Source organism: Lipomyces chichibuensis (assembly GCF_038497645.1).
Source record: "Lipomyces chichibuensis strain CBS 12929 unplaced genomic scaffold V1513scaffold_27, whole genome shotgun sequence".
Taxonomy (NCBI): domain Eukaryota; kingdom Fungi; phylum Ascomycota; class Lipomycetes; order Lipomycetales; family Lipomycetaceae; genus Lipomyces; species Lipomyces chichibuensis.
Genome location: NW_027117479.1, coordinates 121135 through 143493, shown reverse-complemented (window position 1 = coordinate 143493; position 22359 = coordinate 121135). Strand labels below are relative to the sequence as shown.

Genomic DNA, 22359 nt, shown 5'->3' with positions numbered 1-22359 from the left:
CCACTTCGTATCGGCTTAGCGAGGCTATCGTTTTGTTGAAATAGATTTTCTACCATTAGCCCAAACTTTTCAAGGAAACAAATCTGCTTTCAGAGGGTTGTCGGTTTACAAGGAATCGGCTTAGCGAGATATTTCTGTTGTAGGGAGTAATATTGCAGAGCGCTGCTTTGTCTGTCACCTTGCCAACTGTAATCGAACGGCGTGTCTCGCCCATAACAGGCACGCAGAGGTTCACCCAACATGTACTTCCGTAGGTATGCATAATCTTATGCCGACTTCACAGTATGTTCGCAGACCCGGCATTCCGTCGTAGTTGTTATAATGTTATTAACACTCTGCTCACGTCTTCATTTATAAGTCCAGAACTCCAGATACAAGTTGTAACATTTGTCAAACCACGAATTGCGAATGTGTAAACATGTGAATATCATAGTCCACAGGATACTTCCAGACACTCCAAGTGAGATCCCTCTGCGACTTTATCATTTCTGTCTATAGAGGTAAATCCGCGAACCGTAATCGTCACGGTTCTACAGTGACGTGACCATAATCGTCAGAAGCCTATTGATGATTGATAGAAGAGTGTGCATCATTGGCAGACGTCCCAAAGTTCCCACGCGATGTTGGGAAGATTCACGCGTGGATGACACGAGATTGATAGGGGTAAGAAACAAGGGGCTTGTACCTTGTAACCAACCAACTTTCTGTACGCGCCTCAATTGTTAACATTCCTACAGAGCTCGATACAGAATTTCACAGCTACATTCTCCGACTCGTTGAATTACCTTTCCGCCATACGTTGTCCCCTGCAACTCGGGGGCTGTACACACATTCTGGGTGTCGATTGGTGTCGATTAGAGGCTCAGTCCGTGATGGTTTGGCCATCTCTTGGTCAACAACTACATCCCTCGCTTAGTTTCTTGCACGTGTTATGAATTATCGACTACTTACCTATATTTGCGAAGAACTGTGATTATTGCATGTTGAGTGAGCTCATCTCCATGGACACAGGAGAGGGTATGTTCACTTATCAACTGTACCCAAACTAGCGGGTTTTGTTTTGTTTCCCGTAATTGGCTAATGTTGTCAGGACTTATCCTTCCCAGCCGAAGACGCGGACGGCGGGACTCCTACACTGGCTCGCTTTCTTCTTTACAACCTGATGCATTGGGTATCCAAAGGGCTAGGTCAGTTGATCATACAGGCTACAGGTGTGTATTTCTAAGCAACGGTTGAGGTCCGGATGTAGCGAGATTCGAGTTTTGGGAAGGAAGGAACACTAAATCGCATTCGTGTGTGTGTGACGAGATACTGTACCATCAATTGGGCTTGTAGTTGCTCTAATGGCTTTGTCCGATTTTTAATTTAGCTAACTGACGTCTAAAAGTAGACCGACTGCCCCTCGAAAGCACTATGAAGTAGACGAGCCAGTAAAGAGGCTGGCAAACGACAGCGAATTTATGAAAAATTCAACAGTAGGCATTATAGCCCGGCAAGAGAGGCCATCGACTCCATCCGCACCTATACAATTGCTGCCGTCATCGCCTCCCAAATCACAGGGTGGACCACGAGCTGCACCACCACCAACGCCTAAGTCTTTCGCCAAACAAAAAGCACCTAGCACTCCACAGTCGCGTGGTCGGGGTAGCAAGTCGCCAATTCAATGGAAGTCCCCGCGATCAAAACTATCTCGGTATGCGGGGTCACGCTCCCGCGCACCTCGTCACTCCTTGACTTCATCATCGCCATATAACTGGACTTTTCCAACTCCAAACGCTACTTCTCGATTTAGCATTCCATCACGTCTATTTTCGCCGCTCACGCACGTGACGTCTGTCATTGACGCCGATGCCGCCGCTGCCGCAGTACCAATACAGTACAATTCCGCAGGCGACATGATAGGCATTACCCCAGCTCGTTTGATTATACATATTACTTCACCAGAATCCCTTGATTACAATTTATTGTCCGATTTTTTTATTTCCTATAGACAGTTTATGACTGACCACGAATTGCTACGGCTATTAACAGCCCGATACAAGTGGGCAGTTAACCGAAGTGACGATATCGGTCGGGTTATCAGACTACGGATATTTGTTGCAATCCGACATTGGATTCTCAATTACTTCGCCGATGACTTCGTTCCGTCATTAGGTTTACGGAAGGACTTTGTAGCTGCTATTAACGAGTTCTCCAAGTACGGAAAAGTCCGGGCGTCTTCAGGCGATAGGCGGTTGCTTGGAGAACTGAAAAGGTGCTGGATCCGGGCGTGCAGTTTTTATTGGGATATGCCTGCCGGCGTCTATAGCAGCAATGTTCTCATGCTTGGGCCGGAAAGATGTTTTGACGAACGGCTCCATCCTGGTGGAAGTGTTGGTACTCGCCATGTTGTGTTGGAAGGTAACAACAAGATCAAAATTTCACAGTCCGAGACATTGCCAAATCAAGCAAATTATGCGATTCCGGATTCAGCCGTAGCCACCATTCAGCTTGAACCACAACGTGAACAGTCTAGTTCTCCTATACTGCCACGAAACGGGCTGTACATGACCCAGCAACAGCAATCCACAAGACTAAACCCGTCATTATCAGGTGCAGCGTCGCTCTCTTCATCTTTAAGTAACGAATCTGCGGCGTCAGTTGATGAGCCTAGGACGCCTCCAGCGGTAGCGCACGGATGGCTGTGGGGCTGCTTAATTCGAGGTAGCGCAAAAGCAATCGTTGATATTCCGACTGATGACCAATCTATTGTGGATGCTATTATCCCACCTTCGCCGACTCCAGTGACACAACGTCACCACGTCGATGCCATGAGTGAACACAGCTATAGCGCGAGTGAAAGCAGCGACATCGGCGGTAATTTCAACAATAATCCAAAGGTTATTCTCAAATCTTGGCGAAAACGAATGTTCCGCAATCATCAACGTGCTGGTGTCGGTGAACGCGTTCCACCGATTGTTCCAGATTTTGCAGTGGCGACCCAAACTATGGACGGCAGTCAGATTAACAAGGTTCATAGGGAACACGAAATGGAGTACATGGGCGTCCGCATTGATATTTTAGCTGCAAGTGTGGTAGATAACCACAAACAGTATATGGCTACGTGCGATGAAATCGGAACAGCCGATGGCAATGCGTCTCGAGAGTTCAGTACATCACGTAGTGTTGTACAAGGAGGACTTGGTCTAGGAGTGCGGACAGGTTACTCTTCTGTGCTTCAAGGATCTCCTTCAAGAACTATTCGGACAACGCACAATGACACAGATATCAAGAGCTTGCGCGGTACGGTAATTGATTTTCACGACGATAAGTTAGAAGCCGGAACATGTGTTTCCACGCCTCAGGAATTGGGCAGTTCTGTGCAAAGTCAATCTTTGGACCGAACTGCCACAATTCGCCAACTTTTCAGGGCTCGTTTTCCGTATGACCACGTAATAGTATCCGGCAGTGTCGCAAGCCAGGTCGGTGCAGACCGTTCACAGTCTGTGTCAAATCCAAGTTCTATTCTGCACTTTCCCGAGTTCTCGCCTTCCCATTCGTCGACATCGGACTCGTTAGGGAGTGCCAGTGCCATCCAACTAGCCGAGGACTTTCCGGGTCTGCGCCATCGTGCGGCCAAGTCTGATTTGAAAGCCGGAAGGGATATATCGCCGACAAGCTTCAAGTGGACCTCGACTTCTACTTTAGGAGGTACCAGCTTTAATGGGGATGACGTTACAAGATACAGCTTACCGCTAATTGTGGGTCCACTCCAAAGAGTGCAGGAATCTGCTCCGCTCGCAGGCGCTGGCCAGTCTAAGAGCGCCAATATGCTCATTCCCGGAATTTCAGAAGATATAGCGAAGGAGATTTTGAAGCTGGCTGAAATACCGGATGATTCATGTGACGGTGAGAACGCCGTAGACATTGCGCTTCAGAAGTTAGAAGGTAATTATAGACCGAACCGGCTCTCTGTAGGAGGGAAGCCAAATGGTACCGTGGACGCGGATTCATGTTCTATTGAAGAAAGTGTTCCTGATGATCGCCTTGCAAACTTCAGCTGTCGACGTGTTCGTGGTAGTGAACGCAATGCTTGGTTTTTGGAGGGTCGTGCTCTGGATTACAGTTTAGAGGCTGTGAGTGACGATGCCTCGCCTGAGATATTACAGCCACCATCGAGTCCTGCTTTTCGTCAAAGCTATCAATCAACTCATCCCTCGCATGGTCTCAGTATATACAGTGAGCGACTCTCCCGCCTCAGCGTCAATTCGATGGCAAGCGGTGCATCAAGCACAGTGTCTCTGAGTATTCATCTTCCATTTATTCTGAAGTATCGTGCTTTTGATCTTGCAGAGCAGTTCACTATTATTGATCGCGACGCTTTATCTGAGGTGGATTGGAAGGAACTTATAGAATTACGATGGAAACAAAACGTGGCTCCAGTGCAGGATTGGTTGTCGTTGCTCACAGTCAAGGACGTGCGAGGTGTTGAGCTCATTATTTCTCGGTTCAATCTTATGACGTCTTGGGTTACCTCAGAGATCATGCTCACGCGAGGCTTGGAGGAACGTGTGCGGACTATCGTCAAGTTCATACATGTTGCAGCGCACACCAGGGAGCTTCAGAATTATTCCACATTTATGCAACTGACACTCGCATTGGCATCCGCCACAGTGCAAAGATTACAAACTACATGGCAGAATGTTCCGCCCGGAGATGTTGCGTTGTTCCAGAGCTTGGAGGAATTGGCCTCGCCGTTGAAGAATTTCCATAATCTTCGAAGAGCAATGGACAAATCTGATGTTTCGAAAGGATGTGTTCCATTTATTGGTACGAGTCGATCTTGATGGCTCTGACGGACTTGCTTGCGGTTACTAACTTGATGGAATAGGATTATACTTGTCAGACCTCACTTTCAACGCCGAGCGACCTGTGCATGTGAAACCGAAGTTAGCTCGAGATAGTCTATATAGTTCGGATGAAGAGAGCGATGACGTAAACGACGTATTTTCTCCGTCACGTCGGGAGGACAACGCGTCAAATGTTTCACAGCTCATCAATGTGGAGCGCTTTAGGACGTCTGCCAGTATCATAAAGAAACTGCTTTACTTTGTCAATTCCGCTCGAGCGTATAATGGTCGACTGAAGACTAATCCGGATATCGTGTCGCGCTGTCTCTATATTTCCTGCTTGGACGACGACGAGATTGAAGAGTGTTTCCAATTGATGGAATCGCCATAGGATATCCTATTTTTGTGTATTATCAAGTTTTTAGTTCTTGTTTGGAAGTGTTATTAAAAAGTTTATTAGTTATTTATTTCGGCTTTCGTGATTGGGATTTGTTGTAAGACCACAATTCGACTATTTGTTTGATTGCAGCAGTTATACTTTTTTCTTTGTCTATGATGGCGCAATACGGTTATTTAAATGTAGAGTGTAATGATTTTTACTATATGCATGTACTATTATTGACGAAGCTTTCATTGTTGCTTATATTCCAATTGATTGTGATCAACTTCATGCAATATTCACAATCAAAATTAAGAGCTTTTGTGCGCCGCCTAGATATTATCATGTATGACAAAATATCAAAACTCATCCAACTATTCGATGTTGCAAATTACCTCATGAAGTACGACTGAGCGACCTTCTTGTCGCCAGCAGTCAGCTCCAATCCAATGATCAGTTCTCGAGGATTTGCCTTGCGCTTCTGGTATGTGATTGCTCCGGTAAGTTCTTCGATGCCAGCCGGAACTTGAAGCGGCTTATTGAACAGCAATGCTCCGCTACGCCAATGCGTGTACTTCGGGCCCCATGGACCTGTTGTAAATCCCAGGCTACCGTTTCCAGGTCTAAATGTCTCCGCTCTGGCATCTTCGGGAATAACCTCGTCATGGGAGCGAGTAAAGTAGTTGTCGAAGTAGATCACTAAGCCGTCAACAATTCCGTCAAATGAATCCGGTTGATTGGGTATGGGGACTCGAATTGGGGACGTGAACTCGAGGTCTGAAACAGTAACGTCGTGTAAGGGAAGAATGCGGAAGGTGTACGGCTCAGCATGAACAATTGATGACGGCTTAAAATTCTCGATGAGAACATCGTCGTAAATTCGAGGTTTCATGGCACTCATTTTGAAACCGTAGATGTCGTTCCAGAAATTAACTTTGTCGTTAATAAACTCACTGTCTCTGAGACCGGCGACCAATAGTCGAACTTCTGATGGCACCATTAGACCACCCGGTGCAAGATATTTGTCTCTGGCAACAAGCACCGAATCCAACATAGCTTCGTATAACAGGGCATATCCCTAGGCATATATATTAGTACCAACGCCTACCCACATACCGGAAGACGTACCATCCACTCAGACACAATGATATCGACCTTGGCGACAGGAAGTCTGATTTCTTCAATCTTTCCTCTGTAACACTGGATGATCCTGTCTAAACCATTCTCGTGAACATTGGCGATTGCTTTCTCGATAATATCAGAGTTATCGACAGCATACACCTTTCTGGCGCCAGCTTTCGCGGCAAACATGGACAAAATGCCAGTTCCGCATCCGACGTCAAGCACGATCTTGTCCTTGAAGATGTCTTTGTTATCATAAATAAAGTCACGGTAAGAGTCTGTTCTTATGCTATCCTTAAGCATGATTTCGTGAATGTCGTTGTAAGCATACGACTCGAAGTAGTGATCATCATTGTTGGCGTTCTTCTTGCCCATACCATTAGCCGCTGGTCGTGCCCGTCTTTCAGGGCTACTGCTGCGACTGCTAGCGCTACCATCGCTTCCACTATCAGAATCAAAATCTCGATTAAGAACTGTCCGAACAATGTCCTTGTATTCGTCGAATTGAAGTTGAAGATCCCTCAATTGCGACTGCAAGACCTTAACCTTTTCGGCATTATCTCGCGCAATCTCTGCAAGCTGTTCTTTCTCATATATCACATCCGGATCTTCTTCTTCCTCTTCAGAATCATCGTCTTGGATTCCGAAGAGCAATGCGTCATCCTGCATTGTCGGTTTCAGATACTGACTATCTTCCAAAAACAACTCTGGTCTATTCAATTCAGGCTGAATACCTGCTTGAACTTGCGCACGAACATAATTGATAAGCTTCAGCTTTCCAAAAAAATCCAGACCTAAAATGAGCGAATTCCTTAGAAAATTTAGGTGCCTACTTAGTGGTGGTGTGACCTTACCTAATCCTCGTCTCAACTTATTGAAATCGAAATCATGGTCAACGACACAGTGATCCCATACGGCGTCGGCATTATCGAATGTGATTTCGCAATAAAGGCAAACCGGTCTGGTTTCGTCATCGGCTGTCCAGTCTGATGCAGATTCGAGTTCGTTGTCCTTTATCAAATCCTCAAAATCTTCGATGTCGGACTCGACTTCGTCAGCAGGCAATTTCTCCTCGGCCGGTGCTGGCCCAGACGCATCGACAGTTGGCATGTCTAAATAGTGCCAAGTGTAAAGCAGTAATCAAGGTCGATACGACGGCTCAAGTTGGACGACTACAGCCGTGAGTCTCGATGGCGCAACGAATAAATAATTTTTTTGTCGCCCGTGGAAACTTTCACCGCCCCAGACCCCTGAGCTCTGCACTCAAACGCCGAATTGGTTCGGAGCGGCACATCAAAATAATACGGTTAATTTGGCAATCACCAACTTATTCGTTTGCTACACCGGCAAACGGCTGATATCACATATTTACAATACAAATGATATCAGCCATGGCTTTTAGTCCTAGTTCACCGCGCCACCACTCTGTTCCATTCTCACTCAGGAACTGCCAGCAGCAAGCTCCAAAGAGCACAGCCTTCATTGCGCAGTCGTCAGGCTCCCCGACAGCACCAAATAATGGCAGTAGACCCGTCAGAAAGCTTATTGTACGAAAGCAACGACAGAAGGCAGAATCAGAGGTTGGAAAATTCATAAGATATGACAATTCCGTATCTGCACCACTGACCGACAGCAAACGTCTAATCGACGCAAACCCAGAGAATGCTCTGCTACCATATAATCCAAATAATGTACAGAAGTTCGTGCAGGATTTCAGTACAACGATCAGCTTACCGCCAACGCCAGAGTATAATCTGTCTGCCCCTTACCAAGGATGCTACGTCCCAATGCCTCCGCTGCCGCAAACATCGCCGTCGATTTCTCGAGCTTCATCATATGACGCCAGTCGATACGTGCAACGAAAGCCACTCGATTCCCATTCAACTTTTCTCAACCAGCAAAAAACTTCAAGCGACTACATAGGAAACACAAAGAGACGTAAGGGTCACCCTGACATTGATGAAACCATACTGGACGTTATTGCGCAGCTCAAGCTCTACCTCGTATTTATCAAACTAGGCGTATGTGCGACAGCGTGGATGTTTAATACATTACTGGGCGTCGCCGTGTTTATGTCGGTTTATCTCTAATATTTTTAGTGTATAGTTATGACAAATGTTAACTTCTTTTGATTCAGATTTATATTTGGAAACGGGCTGATAGAACGACTACCCCGATCGAAACTGTTTATGTTAGTAGCCGGACTAAACGCGGACTGGCTTCCATACAGTCGAGCTTCCAATCCTGCTGTTAATATGCCTAGGCTACGGAAATCTTCTGAAATGAAACAACCGCCATCAGTACCTATAAACTACGTTTCTTCTCGGCCTTGCTCTTGAGTTATTTCTGTCAACCCACGGGTTTGCGGTATATGAATTATCTTCTAGGTTGGAGTCTGAATTGGCTTTTAAGCTATTATTAAATAAGGGTTAATACATTTGCTTTAACCAGTATGGAACAATTCTCCTGACCACTACCGCCAACGGGGAAACTATTTAAACGCACGTTTTTCAGCCGCACGCAGTGGCTCCGAAACCTTCCAACACGAAAAATTTGCCAATGATTGTGTGTCCCAGCCTAAACCCTACATAGGGCAACACAAATGACCTAACCCTACGTTTGCCACGACTCTATAAAAGGAGCTGCTGGCCGCCGAAAGCGAAGCTTTTCCTTTTCTTTTTTTCTTAACTCTCTTTGCCTTTTGGCTTAGATCAAGTGTAGTATCTGTTCTTTTCAGTGTAACAACTGAAATGTCACTATTCGTGACTTTATTTGTTACTCTTATTTTTGTCTTTGGCATTTGGTCCTCTGGGCTTGCCTATGGTCAAATGCATTGTGTCGTTGCTATTGCACTGCCGGCAACTGACGCGAATATCTTATTTCCTCTTTGATTCTCTTTCTTCGTGATCGACGGTTGGAGTCAAAGTGATATGGGATTTTATTAGTTTTTTTTAATAAATTTAATTGAAAGTAAATTTAATTGAAAATGTTTGTAGCCATTGTTGTGATTTATTACCTGTTGCTTTCTATGCCTCGGTAAAACCATCAAATTAAGATTAGTAATTACTACTCGAGTCTTTTATATGTTTGAATAAAATCAAGATGAGACATGTGTATTGGTGTAGCTGTTCTATAGTTGTAATATCGATGAAAGATATTAGATAAGTTAACATTGATTATTGTACTTGGAAACGCCGTTGTAAAGGGAGAACCCTATTCCACTTTGTGGTCATCGAGTGAAATTCAAAATTTGCAACTCCTGGAACTAGTATCAAGGACCACGCCTACATCTTAAGATCACTAACAGATTGCCCGTGTCAGCTGGTCACGCTACAATAGTCAGTGGAGATTGCTGACTGCAGTTTATCGACTGACGAACACAACTTTCTCGAGTAATTGAAACGACGCCCGTGAGGTATTACGGAACGTATGCAACTGACACCATGATCCTTGCAAACAGCTTCCTTCCACGTATGCTTCGGACGCGAACTCGGACTCTCTTCGCAAATGGTTCAGTTCTGGGAGCGGCAAATGCTCCTGTGGCGTCCATTTTCTCTCCACAAGCCATACTCGACGTGATGACCTATAATGGCAGTTTAACGTTGAGTCGTGGCAAGCGAAGCAGGGCCGGCGGCGAGCTGCAGCAGAAGCACAAAATTGGTAAGTAGGTGCTTGTAGAAGAAATGATCAAGATGAGATTCTAACTCAACGTGTGTAGTTAATATGCTGAGTTTAATCAGCCCGAGACGGAAGCAACCGCGTCGTATTAAGTTGTCTTACGAAGATTTGCTCCGCCACAGAACGGTACACCGAGCATGGCAATTAATCGTTCGAACTAAACGGGCGGAGCGAGGACTCGAACTTCAGAAACAGTATTACAAGATGAAGCACGCTTGCGACGAATTGCGAAAGACCAGCCACGTTTTGTACGAGAGTGCGATGGAGAAACCTTCTCCAATACGATTTCCCTTGGAATACAGAATTCCCACCTTAACCCCGCCACGGCGAATCTGGGATGCGACATGGAAACCACCAGCAGAGGAGAAGAAGCGGAGGAGAACTGTGTAACTTTGACAAAGTCAGCATTGCTTGGTTTCATATCGGTTTTCGAAGTCGCATGAAGCCGATCCTTTTTCAGTTCTGTGGTACATAGGCTATTTAGATTCTGTAAATATAGTGAAGTTGACAGGTTATTCTGGAAGAACAAAGTATGCTTTGGAAAAAAAGATCAAATTTGCTAATAAACATGGCAAACCTAGACAAACCGCAAAAAATGATAACACTGCAATAATGACTACAAATGATATATGTGACATCGGCCAGAGATAACAAAGGTACACCCATAACAAACAAATGCCAAACTGAAAAGGACTATATATATAAAATACCCTAACAAGAAAATCGAAGTCGTAAGAAACAAAAGCTATGAACATAAACAGCCGCACTCGTGATGTTCGGCACTTGCCAAACAAACTATCAATGGAAAAATTGTCGAAACCACAATACATGCTACCTACGGCTTCTTATTACCCGAGGCACCATCAGTCCATCCTAGCCTAAATGTCAGAACAATTGGGCCTGCAAGAAGAACTTCTCTATACATACCACTGAGCCAAGGCGTTGCTGGAACGTTACTACCACCAAGACCAAGTCCTCCAATACTCCAAGTGTTTTCGAACAATGGCGACGATTCAGACGGTTTCTTCGTAGCACTGAATGGATCTGGGAAAAGATTGGACTGACCAAACAAAGGACGAGAAGCTCCTAGACCTATAGGTAAAGTTGCCGCAATTGCGCCACCATTCGATCCGATCGAAGGCGATTCTCCGGGCACACGAGGAGCAGCGCGGCGGGCCGAAGGTTGATAGAAAGGAATATCGTCCTCGTCAAGCAGCGCGCGACTACCCATAACATGTGGATTCGACGCTAGGTTTTGATCATCATTTGCAGACGAAGACGAGCTATGCGGCTCGTCGCTGCGGGACGTGTTACTAGGTGGCCTCTGAATAGGATGTGGTCGCTGAATAGGCTTTGATTTTGGCGAAGTTGGAGTCGGCCCGTTTATCGCTGACATTCCAACATTATTAACACCGTCGAAGCTGCTAGACAGTCGTCGATCGAGCATCGCGGTTGCAGCAACTGCAGCTGGAGACACTCCCTCGCTCACAACTGCATTACTTAGAACGGAGGAAACTGATGATGGCACTGAAAGACCGGGAGCGCCGCAGGCGGTTTGTCCAATAGGAGTCGTGCCCGTCCGGCTTGGCACGCCAAAGGGAAAGGACGATAATCCGTTCGCCTGCTGAGTACCCTGGTTGAAGTCCAAGCCTACGAAAGACTGCCGTGATTGCGGCGGAAGAGCCTGAGGCCGCGCTTGCTGGGTCATAGGCGAGAACGAAGTGGCGGACAAGGGTGACGCAAAAGCGCGATAGCCTGCATTCTGACCCAAGGCATTCCCATATAGTCCCAGAGGAACAGGTGATACCGACGGTGCCGCCGATCCCTGCTGACCTAAGGAAAAGTCTCCAACAAATGACGGCCGCGAAATAATCGAATTGGCAGGAATTTGACCATCAGATTGCGACATCGACTCTGATGATGACATACCAGTAATTCCATTTAGTGCAGGCGATACAGGCGATGCTGATGCAGGAGCGGCACGCGACGGAGGCTGAGTTGTAGACGGCTGCGGAACGGCAGAACCAGGAGCCACAGTCGGTAGACCAGCCTTCGGCGTTTTCTGAATTGGGAACGCTGTAGTAGCATGTAGTGCAGATGGGGAAGCGTGCGACGGTGGCGCGTAAAGAGGCGCTTGCTTTCCAGATGGAATAGCTTGCAGTGGAGCAGCAACGAACGGAGACTGAGCTTGCGCATACTGATGAAGAAGACTTTGCTGCTGGTGGTGCTGGTGCTGTTGTTGCTGAAGCTGTTGTTGTTGAAGCTGCTGTTGTTGCTGTTGTTGCTGTTGTTGCTGTTGCTGTTGCTGTTGGTGCTGAAGCTGCTGCTGGATCTGTTGCTGCTGCACTTGTAGCCGTTTTGCGTACACCTCCCGCTGCAAAGCTTCTTTCCGCGCTCGAGCCTCCCGCTCCTTGACCTCCCGATCGCGCATCTCCTTCTCTTTTTGCTGGCGAGCGACAGTCTCAAGACGCTCTTGCTCTTCCCGTTGTTTCCGTTCAGCCTCAAGCTTCTCCTTAAGTTCTTGTTCTTCTTTTTCGCGCTTGTCACGCAGTTCGCGCTCTCTCTGCTCCTGTTGCTCGCGTTCCTTTCGTGCTTGCTCTTCTCTTTTCTTGCGCTCATTCTCCTCGCGGGCTTTCCGCTTTCGTTCGCGTTCAGCCTCTCTCTCACGCTCTTCTTGCTGCCGCCTTCGCCGCTCTTCCTCTTTCCTTATGCGCTCTTCCTCCTGCGCTTTGCGTTCGGCTTCTTTCTTGAGACGCTGTTCCTCCCTTCTTTTCCGTGCTTCTTCCGCTTTCCGAAGTTCCTCAGCACGGTGAGCGGCCTCTTCCGCAGCCTTTTCAGCTTCACGACGAACGCGCTCTTCTTCTTTGGCCTGTTTTTGTTGTCGCTTCTTATCCTTCTTCTTTTCCTTTTCCTTGGCCTTTTTGATCTCGCGCTCTTCACGTAGCCGATTTTCTTCGTCAAGCTCCTCTAAGAACTTTCGTTGCCTCTCTTGAGAAACTTTTTCGCGGTAGGCCGTAAGCACTCGTTGTTCGAACATCCGAGCTGCGAAGATTTGAAACATGCGTCGACCTTCTTCCATTCGTTGCTCTTCACTCATGGAATCCTGTAGCACTCAATCAGCATCCACACATTCACGAGAAATAAACTTGATCCTTACTGCCTCATCATCATCATCATCCTCGTCATCTTCGTAGTCCTCGTCATCCTCTTCGTCGTCGTAATCGTCGTCATCATCATATTCAGTAACAGCAAGTGCCTCCTCCTCACGAGCCATTCGTCTCTCAGCAAGCTGTTCCATCATTTCGATGAATTTCTTGCCATCGTTCTTGAGAAGGTCGTCCGCAACAGTCAATATCCCGCCTTGGACGGTAAGACTGTTACCAAAATTGAAAAAGTCGCGAGGAATGTCGTGATTTAGCAGTTCTGGAGGTTGATCAGATTCAGAGTAATCATCGTCGTCGTCTAGGTCGTCTTCATCGTCTTCGTCATCTTGCAGTTCCTTGACAAGTGCCGACGGCGAATGTGAAACCAGATTTGGATATGCTGACTGTAAAGATGGCGGTGGAACAGGCCCATATTTTTGCTGATGATTTGCGTACTGCTCGAGTTCCTCGTAATAAGCGTCATAGAGCACTTCGAGCTCTTTCTCAATAGCAGTTCGTTTGCGTCCGCAAACCGAACAACTACAACTGTGCTTCTGTTGCTCCTTCATCTTTCGAAGAACTGCCTCCTTTTCCACTTTGACAAGACTTCTCCTTTCCTCTTCGCCGAGACTAAGCCAGAAATCCTTTATTCGCTCGCGCTCTTCGTTCGTGTTCGTGTTCCATATTCGATCGGTTTTCTTGTTACTGCCGTTTGCCATAGTAGTATTATTGTTGTTGCTATTATTGATGTTATTATTGGCATTACTTTTCTTTTTCTTCTTTTTCTTCGATTTTTTCGAAGTCTCGGCGTCTGGCTCGTAGTCCTCCGAAGCATACTCGTCCACAAAACTCGGATTGCCATGGACATGCGCTGACTCGTTCGTGCTGAGTTCGTAATGTTCTAAACTTGCCGTGTTGTCATTCACGTGGTGGTCGTCATTAAGCGATGAGTTGGCACTTGCAGTCGCATTTTGACCTCTACGTTTCTTCTTTTTCTTCTTATTCGAGGTGCTGTTACTTGTAGATTTTGGCGTACAACTCGACTCCATATTTATCGCCGATAGATCCGACACCGACGGAATACCGTTTACCGCACTAGCCGCCAGAGGTAGTGGCGCTGCTGTTGATATACTGGTCATGTTGCTGATGATTGGAGCCGTTGAGATTTCTGTCGATGCTGCCTTTGCGCTGGACAACGATTGCGATGGTTCCGCCCCTCTACAGCCTCCACTGTATTTCTCAGACCGTAATTTTCCCGGTGCCGTGATCAGCGTTACGCGTGTAACCTGTCGTTTGGAAGTCTGCAATAAAAGTCTTATCACATTAATAACACATTTAGGGCATTACCGGTAGACGTTTTGACCGGCTTATTCAGAATGTTTAATTACAGTACCAGACCCTCGACGTAAAGTGTGTCTGCTGACTAGTGATGCCAATTATGGAATTACAGGCACTTAACAAGCCAGTAACTATAAGTTCGAATACATCCCACTATAAACCAGCATGCATTTATGCCAATAAGCTGTCCAAACTATTTAACTATGCATTTCTCTCAGTTGGTGCAATCCTAAATTTATGGTACTGGCAGTTCCTGTCATCAGCATAATGGTCTTGTTTCAACTAAACCAGTTCAAATCGCTACGTTGCACTTCAATCCTAAAGTTTACATATGCAATGTGTTGGATTCTCATTTACTATAGATATATCCACCGCATATATTAATATATGGTTAAGTTGATTATTGACTGCAATCACCGGAATTCTTTACAACTTCAGTTCCTATTATCTTATCCGAATTATTCGCGATAGCTTTTACCTGATCCATTTGGCAACATGTACTTATTGTACTTGGTGATGTATCTTGCAATCCTGCACTCTATCAGATTTACTCTGTTACTAGTGTTGAGAGTCTTGCGACCTGCTGCTTTCCCGCTATGAGCAGCATGATGACGTAGCACATTTTATAGCTTGTACTTGACAACCATCGCATATGTATGTCTGCTATTAATTAAGAAAAGTTGACATAAAACTGGTATATTGCGCTATCGAGAGCCCTAGCTGATTTGTTTGTTGGCAAAATATAATTGGGCATAAGTATCACGAATATTACAACTACGCTGTACGTTATAATACCTTTGAAGACGCGAAAGAACAAATGCAATAGTAATATAAATTTTGGATATACTTCCTGGAGAAAGCTATTTTAGTTTGCAGATTTGTTTAATTGAATCTTAATTTTACCACCGTTTGCTGTCTAAACTTCCCCGTACGTTGACGGAAAATATCGCATATCGGTACCGCCCCGTCAAGGCGATTATGATGAGACTTGCTAAGCGAGGTATCCCGCCGACTTAGCCAGTCAGCCTGTAAGAAAAATCAATATTTGTCAGCCTCATTGCTTATCGACGGCTGAGTCGTAATTAATCATGTAGATGCGGAAGACTAGCTAAGATAAAATTCGGTATTTTGGAGATGAAGAACAGGCGGAAGGGTTGCGCAAAACCCGAAAACCAGCATCTGAAAAACAGTTTTTGGCGCCGTATGGTTGCGTTTTTGGTGCCGTAGAGCCAAAAATCGCCTTTTGGAACGGATTCAAGTTACGACTAGGAACTGTCCGCACACCCAAGGCATTACTTAGGAAGCAAGCGACATATAGTCAACCATCCTTTCTGCCTCACCACTCCTCCACATTCGTTCGGCTTGCTACGTCCTCCCACGCATTTAGTTGGCGGGTTTCCGTGGTGCGTTGTCACCGTATCTCTTCCATTGTGTGTGTATCCTTTTAGCGGCTCAGTTATAGCCTTCCCGCAGCTCAATGGCCAATCGCGACGTCATCCGCAGGTACGTTGCTCCAATCCAATGAGTGCTGCCTTCTTCCGGTAATGGAAAACCTTACTAATGGATTATTTCTAGAAAACTGGTGATTGTCGGTGATGGTGCTTGCGGGAAGACTTCCCTTCTAAGTGTGTTTACTCTTGGCGAATTCCCAAAAGTATGTGATGGTTTGATGCCGGTGATGTCAGTGTCCGGGAAGATCAGTGTTGTTGCACTGATATTCTCGATAGCGCTGTTGTTGCCCAGAGGTCTGCAAATCATGATTGCCAATAGTGCTAACATTTTGCTAGGAACACGTACGTGACTTGCCGTAATTATTATTTTTCAATATGAGAATTCTAAGTCGCTTCTAGTTACCGACTGTGTTTGAAACATATGTCACAGATTGTCGAGTGAGTTGGTTGTCTTACTCTAGCTATTTGGAACTACTTCTGATGTGTATTCAGGTTGATGGCAAATCGGTTCAGCTTGCATTATGGGATACAGCGTAAGTTCATCTTTTCTGTCATTTGGGAATATCTGGCATTTTTATCAGGAAACACGTCTAACACGCTCTTAGTGGCCAAGAAGAATATGAGGTTCGGATTTGCAATTACTTTCCGAATTAAATAATTCTTTAAAACCACGACACTAATTTTTCCAGCGTTTACGCCCACTGTCATATTCCAAGGCGCATGTCATTTTAGTTGGTTTCGCTGTTGATACGCCAGACTCGTTGGACAACGTCGCCGCAAAGGTATGCAGCCGCTATTACTATAGTTCGAGGCCAGGAAACTGATTGTAATGATAGTGGATAACAGAAATAAACGAATTGTGCCCTGATATTCCAATTATTCTGGTCGGTCTTAAGAAGGATTTGCGGCAAGATTCTCGTGCCATGGAGGAATCACGGCGGCGGGGTCAGAGATTTGTTACTCCAGCCGAAGCAGAGCTTGTAGCGAGACAGGTTGGCGCTCGGAAGTACCTAGAATGCTCGTCCCTCACTGGTGAAGGAGTCGATAATGTTTTTGAAGCGGCCACACGAGCAAGTCTGCTGGTTGGCCAGAGACAACAGTCTACATGTTGCGTGATATTGTAGTTTTTCTTTAGTGGGTTGGCGTCTTGCAGTAAAATCGGCTTGTTATAGATGGTTTTTGTCGCTTTACGGTGATCAACCACCGTGGATATCGTATGTTCCGTTTTATGGTTTATATCCTGGCAGTCAAAAGTGGTAAGTACGAGTGCAGTGCATATGATTATAACTAACAACTTCTCAGCATTTATTTACATTAGTTGGTGCCCTTATAGGCTAACCGATTTTTGTTCATTTGTTCCTGTTTCGTTTGTACTCGTTGTGTTTTCCATTTCCATTTCCAGGTTCTCGTTCGATTGATGCGTTTTTGATCTAGACAGCTTGGTGATCATATGTGCCAAGTCGCATATTGATTTGACTGCATTCGTGGCTATTGTTAGCCCGTATTGCTCGCAGCATTCTTCTGAAGTGAAATAGTCCATCACATCGTCCCACCGTCTCATTGCCGCTCCTTCTCGTTAATTTAGTTATTCTCCTTTGGCATTCATTATGCTGATCGTCAAGGTTGTGCTCCTAGTCACTCATTCATTTTTCGGAGTTTGTTTGCCCTTACGTGTTCCAACATCTTGTTTTTTTTTCCAACAGTCGCTCTTTATATTGCATGCATTAATCGGATTTTGTCTTCGCTCGGATAAGGTATGTGCGATGCCATTCGTCTCTATTGAAATAGCTGACTCAATTTTAAAGGTTTTCTTTGTCTATCTTGCACCTACATATTTAATGGTGCACGTGTCACATGTCGTGCCTCCATGTTTTCGTGACAATATTAATATTGCTTTGCATTTTAGTTTCTAATAAGTTCTGGTTATTGCTTATATATTGTTGCATAACTTAATACTATGGCTTGGTAATCATGGTGTTTGGTAGTCATTCATTCTTTACTCTCGGGAGGCTATGCATATGTCGCTCATTTTCAACACTTTGTTCAGTTGCGTCGATTCATTTTGGTCTAGATATTTGTCGGGTATTGCACATATTTCTATGATATGCAGTCCTCACGATTTGGTGCTTACATTGGTTGGCTTTTATAATATGATGGTGAGATGTGATGTCGATAAGAAGACCTTCGGTTGTCAGTGTATTATTTACTTTTGTGTCCATGTGAGCTATTTCAATATCTCTGTGCACGTATAGTCCGTTTGTTTTCTCGAGTCATGGGGACGACTGATACAGCCGTATAAATATAAAAAAAAGTGGTCGTAAAATATGTATCAGCAAATCAACGTACTATGGTGGCAGCCTAGCATATATTAACGTTACAGTGGATAAGAGAAAAACAGCGATTCATTTCGGGGGGGAGATTGTAAAATGGTCCATGCGTGGGAAAATAAGCCCTGCTGTTAACTAGAACTTCCAATTATCCAAAAGCTTTGAAAACGGTAACGAAGCAAGCCGGGAGGGAGACAAAATACGAATCCATTTCAAATTGTGGAAAATAGCACCAACGGCAGCTGGTGCAGTCCGGTTTTTAAGTAAATATAAAAGTACACTAATAATCCATACAGATCGAAAAACAAAATCGGACCTAAAAGTGACAAAATAAGCCAGAAATCTCTTTTCGGAAACGACGGGAGCCTAACGATAGCGGAGGAAACAAATAAATAAGAAAGTAAATAGCAACATATTAAAAATTGAAAAAGACAAACAGGCAATATCAAAAAAACCTCTACACAATTACTATCGATAACGTTAACAATCCGAGAGGTAATCACATCTACCAAGCATCGTTATTGGCAGCGGAGTGGGCAGCCGGAAAGTCGCCGTCAGGAGACACTTCTTCAGCACGGTCCCAGTCTCCGGTAGCACTCGTGTCTGGAGGTGGTGGTAGGGGGGCACGGTCATCATCCCTGTCGCGTTCACGACCACCGCCACGGCGGTCGCCACGGTCTCGGTCTCTGCGGTCGTATCTATCACCACGGTCACGTCTGTCCCGATCTCTGCGGGGAGAACGGGATCGGTCACGACGCCTGTAGCCGTCATCGTCACCGCCATATCTGTTACCATAGGATCTACGGGGAGGTGAGCCACGGCGATAAGGCGAACGCGATCTCTCGCGGGGAGGGTCCGAAATCTAGTCTTGTCAGTCATATTCATTACTAATCTCCATGTTAACAAAGCCAACCTCGTCCTTGAGAGTAACTGGGACACCCTTGACATCTTCTCCGCTAAGTTTGCTCATGGCAGTCTCGAGATCGTCTTGCCGTTCAAATTCGACCATACTAAAAATGGCAATTAACAATCAACACATTATTGAGAATCAGATTTGCATACCCTGTGCCATCGCGATCACGGGAGACATCCGCAAAGAGAATATCAACATTAGCACGTCGAGCGAAATCCTTAAGGTCCTATTATAAAAAAATGACATTTAATTAATTTAATGGTCCGGTGGGCCCGAGAGGAAAGGCAGATAAACACATAGCGCCGTAGAGTCCCCGAAAAGTCCTCTTGGTCTTCTTGAGCGACAAGAATGAAATAAACGAAGGTAAAACCGATGGCAGGAATCACAAACAAGGATCCATATAAAGGGAGAGAAATACTCAGAGTACGAACTGCAAGCCACGAAAGCCTGCCACAACGACACAAAAGAAACGATCCAATAAGTATGAGGAACCTTGGATGGCAAGCCTGTATATCGGCCCCGGGCCTTACCTACAGGAGCGATTCATAAGGGGGTATGAAGGATAAAAGGGCCACAATAAAACAAAGGCGAAGAGACGGAACGCCAAAAATAGAGGAATATCCACAACAAAAACGCAAAAGAAAGACCGGGCTGCTCCGAAAAAAATTCGGAAGGGATGTAACAATTTCCCTTAAATGCTAATTAAACTAATACGATGATAACTCACCTGCCAGCTGCAATCCGAAGGAAGTCCAGACACGCGAATACGGAAAGCACTACGACGGGGACGACGGTCGCGAGCACTATCTCTACCACTATCTCGGCCACCATCACGACCACCATCACGACCACCATCACGACCACCATCACGGCGACCATAATCGCCGCGTTCGCGGACATCCCGTCGGAAATCATCACGACGGCGCTGAACTTTGGCGAATTCAACTTGGAGGCGCTCGCCCATGAAGTCCTTGTTGTCTAGATTGACATTTGTTAACAGCTGCGACATCAGATCCTTGAATGGTCTTACTGAATTCTGCAAATAACGTTAGTACCCAATTTCCCAAAAACCACATTACAATAGACGCACCAGAAACAGCATCTTGAGCATCCCTTGGGTTCTCAAACTCAATGAAGCCCTAAGGAGAAGTGGAATATTAGCATGAGCGATATAAATACCAGATTCGAAGACATACAAATCCGGACATTAGTTTAACCTCCACAAGCTTTCCATAACCTTTGAAGAGATTCTCGACGTCCGATCGCTCGACTATACCAGTTTAGAGCGTTAGCACAACTAACATGTATATTAAATGCGCCATCAAAGGCAATTAGTATGTGATTTAATCAAGTCAACATACCATCGCGAGCAATAGGACGCATGTAAACTCGAACATCCGAATATTGTGACATTTTGAAGTAAAAATCGAGCGCAATAGCAGGGAGAGATAGGTTCAAGTATTTCGCAAATGTGCGATGATTTGCGAAGTGGGGATGACGAAGATGCGGTAAGGGATGAGCGTCGTCAAAGTCAACCCCGTTGAACTTTGCACCAGTGCCACGAGTTGACTAAAAGCGAAATTTTGACGCTGGAGAGTTTGTCCGCGGGTTAGGGCATAGGCGAACTTACTTTCGAGTTTCGACCCTCCCCGAACTATCCCACTCATAATAGATCAGGCTTCGAGCAGGACATGTCTGCTGCGAAGCACTCGACACGCAGTTTTTTTTGCAAATTAATCAATTAACTGCGTATCGCCATGCCACAATTACCGAAGCCCAAAATACGAGCAGCCACAGTCAGGAGTGCCCTTGGCAATCCAATACCACCTCCGACTCCCCGAATGAGAGTGCAGACATCTGGAAGTGCGCCGAAAGGATCAGATAGAGGTATTGACCCTGCAGAGATGAAGGCGCGACGGCGAAAATTTTTGATTACGGCAGGTGGATTATACGGCACTTTTCTTGTTGGTGCATATTATTGGATATCATATGTTGTTGCTCAAGGGGGCCCGTATGAGGAAGCGAAACCCAGAGACACAACTCAAACTTACGAAGAATTGGCGAAACAATATGACAGAATTATAGGTCGTGATGAATTGTTTATGGGTTTATCTTTTTGGCGCAAGGATGTCGCAAAGCAAGCGATGGTAGGTCGTGTTGGTTGGAACAGACTTTGACAAGGCTAATAGTTGCGTAGGGAGACGTCTTAGAAGTTTCCTGTGGCACTGGACGAAACATTAGTTATCTAAATATTCCAGCAGTAAAGTCCATTACTTTTGTGGATGCGTCGGAGCAGATGATCGAACAAACGAAAGAGAAATTTAAGGATCGTTATCCTAAATACCAGAATGCTCAATTTCTAGCTAAGAAAGTGGAAGACTTGCCTCTAGACAAAAAGTACGATACAGTTTTCGAGACTTTTGGGCTATGCTCTCATGAAGACCCTATTTATGTCCTGATGCACCTTCAGGATCTGCTAAAACCTGGCGGAAAGATCGTGCTACTCGAACATGGACGGGGAACCTGGGATTTCGTCAATCGGATTTTGGACAAGAGCGCGGCCTCACGTGCTGAAGTTTTCGGATGTCGATGGAATTTAGACATTGGAGAGATTGTGCGCAAAAGTGGACTCGTAATCGACAAGGAGTCGCGGTCGCATTTTGGAACTACGTGGACCATTATTGCACATCGAGCAGGCGATGTGATATCACCGGAACCAAAAAAGAGATTTTTCATCTGGTGAAGGACTGTACATTATCCTCTACTTGTAAATAAAATCACGATTAGTTGCATGCGAATTAGACCTATTTGTCCATCCAGTACATTCACTGCAAATAGTTGCTCAAGAATTTTAGCATCGGTTTGGTACATCAGGCGGCACCGACTATCGGACAAGTACAGAATATCTGGGCAAGAGCCCATAATAAGTTAGACGGCTGTGAACCGGTATCTTTTAGATCAATCTGCAACCAAAGAAATATCCTCCCTTCGGAAGCATCTGAAAGGGAAACTGTGGCGCATGGTTAAATTTTGCATGCGGCTTGAGCGAATTGCTTTGTGAATGAAATCGCCATATTCGTTAGTTACCGCCGAAAACTTTCCGAAGGTTGCTATATGAGCATACATTCTCTTCCATTTCCGCATCTGCTTTACTATCATGCGGAATTGGCGTGGTTATT

The 22359-nt window shown here is 45.4% G+C and overlaps 8 protein-coding genes across 8 annotated transcripts; 5 read left to right on the top strand and 3 right to left on the bottom strand.

Annotated features, from left to right (window-relative positions):
* Positions 1-736: 736 nt before the first annotated feature.
* On the top strand, positions 737-5581 carry V1513DRAFT_448676 (ras guanine nucleotide exchange factor domain-containing protein). Its single transcript, XM_066898559.1, has 4 exons — positions 737-1017; positions 1091-1211; positions 1388-4809; positions 4871-5581. Exons 1-4 carry the CDS (start codon positions 981-983, stop codon positions 5218-5220), a joined length of 3930 nt encoding a protein of 1309 aa, XP_066752385.1. The 5' UTR covers positions 737-980; the 3' UTR covers positions 5221-5581.
* On the bottom strand, positions 5289-7616 carry V1513DRAFT_465559 (S-adenosyl-L-methionine-dependent methyltransferase). Its single transcript, XM_066900043.1, has 3 exons — positions 7185-7616; positions 6337-7124; positions 5289-6286 (listed from the first exon to the last, which is right to left on the bottom strand). The coding sequence occupies exons 1-3, from the start codon at positions 7438-7440 to the stop codon at positions 5600-5602; spliced, it is 1731 nt and encodes a 576-aa protein (XP_066752384.1). The 5' UTR covers positions 7441-7616; the 3' UTR covers positions 5289-5599.
* V1513DRAFT_448669 (uncharacterized protein) lies at positions 7585-8781 on the top strand. The gene is made up of 2 exons (XM_066898558.1): positions 7585-8404; positions 8468-8781. The coding sequence occupies exons 1-2, from the start codon at positions 7710-7712 to the stop codon at positions 8667-8669; spliced, it is 897 nt and encodes a 298-aa protein (XP_066752383.1). The 5' UTR covers positions 7585-7709; the 3' UTR covers positions 8670-8781.
* A 671-nt stretch (positions 8782-9452) lies between these two features.
* V1513DRAFT_150219 (mitochondrial 54S ribosomal protein mL40) lies at positions 9453-10443 on the top strand. The gene is made up of 2 exons (XM_066894234.1): positions 9453-9990; positions 10049-10443. Exons 1-2 carry the CDS (start codon positions 9774-9776, stop codon positions 10396-10398), a joined length of 567 nt encoding a protein of 188 aa, XP_066752382.1. The 5' UTR covers positions 9453-9773; the 3' UTR covers positions 10399-10443.
* A 96-nt stretch (positions 10444-10539) lies between these two features.
* Positions 10540-14415, bottom strand: V1513DRAFT_448666 (salt tolerance down-regulator-domain-containing protein). Its single transcript, XM_066898557.1, has 3 exons — positions 13166-14415; positions 10936-13111; positions 10540-10881 (listed from the first exon to the last, which is right to left on the bottom strand). The coding sequence occupies exons 1-3, from the start codon at positions 14288-14290 to the stop codon at positions 10844-10846; spliced, it is 3339 nt and encodes a 1112-aa protein (XP_066752381.1). The 5' UTR covers positions 14291-14415; the 3' UTR covers positions 10540-10843.
* Positions 14416-15966: 1551 nt separating this feature from the next.
* On the top strand, positions 15967-17064 carry V1513DRAFT_432689 (small GTPase superfamily; the record flags this gene model as incomplete). Its single annotated transcript, XM_066896409.1, has 8 exons — positions 15967-15992; positions 16065-16143; positions 16277-16282; positions 16340-16378; positions 16433-16473; positions 16546-16564; positions 16630-16722; positions 16777-17064. 8 exons carry the CDS (start codon positions 15967-15969, stop codon positions 17062-17064), a joined length of 591 nt encoding a protein of 196 aa, XP_066752380.1.
* Positions 17065-18286: 1222 nt separating this feature from the next.
* Positions 18287-20786, bottom strand: V1513DRAFT_448658 (uncharacterized protein). Its single transcript, XM_066898556.1, has 8 exons — positions 20542-20786; positions 20377-20450; positions 20271-20319; positions 20211-20216; positions 19908-20158; positions 19330-19406; positions 19181-19277; positions 18287-19129 (listed from the first exon to the last, which is right to left on the bottom strand). The coding sequence occupies exons 1-8, from the start codon at positions 20591-20593 to the stop codon at positions 18773-18775; spliced, it is 963 nt and encodes a 320-aa protein (XP_066752379.1). The 5' UTR covers positions 20594-20786; the 3' UTR covers positions 18287-18772.
* On the top strand, positions 20750-22277 carry V1513DRAFT_402679 (S-adenosyl-L-methionine-dependent methyltransferase). Its single transcript, XM_066895539.1, has 2 exons — positions 20750-21327; positions 21378-22277. Exons 1-2 carry the CDS (start codon positions 20938-20940, stop codon positions 21921-21923), a joined length of 936 nt encoding a protein of 311 aa, XP_066752378.1. The 5' UTR covers positions 20750-20937; the 3' UTR covers positions 21924-22277.
* Positions 22278-22359: the final 82 nt, after the last annotated feature.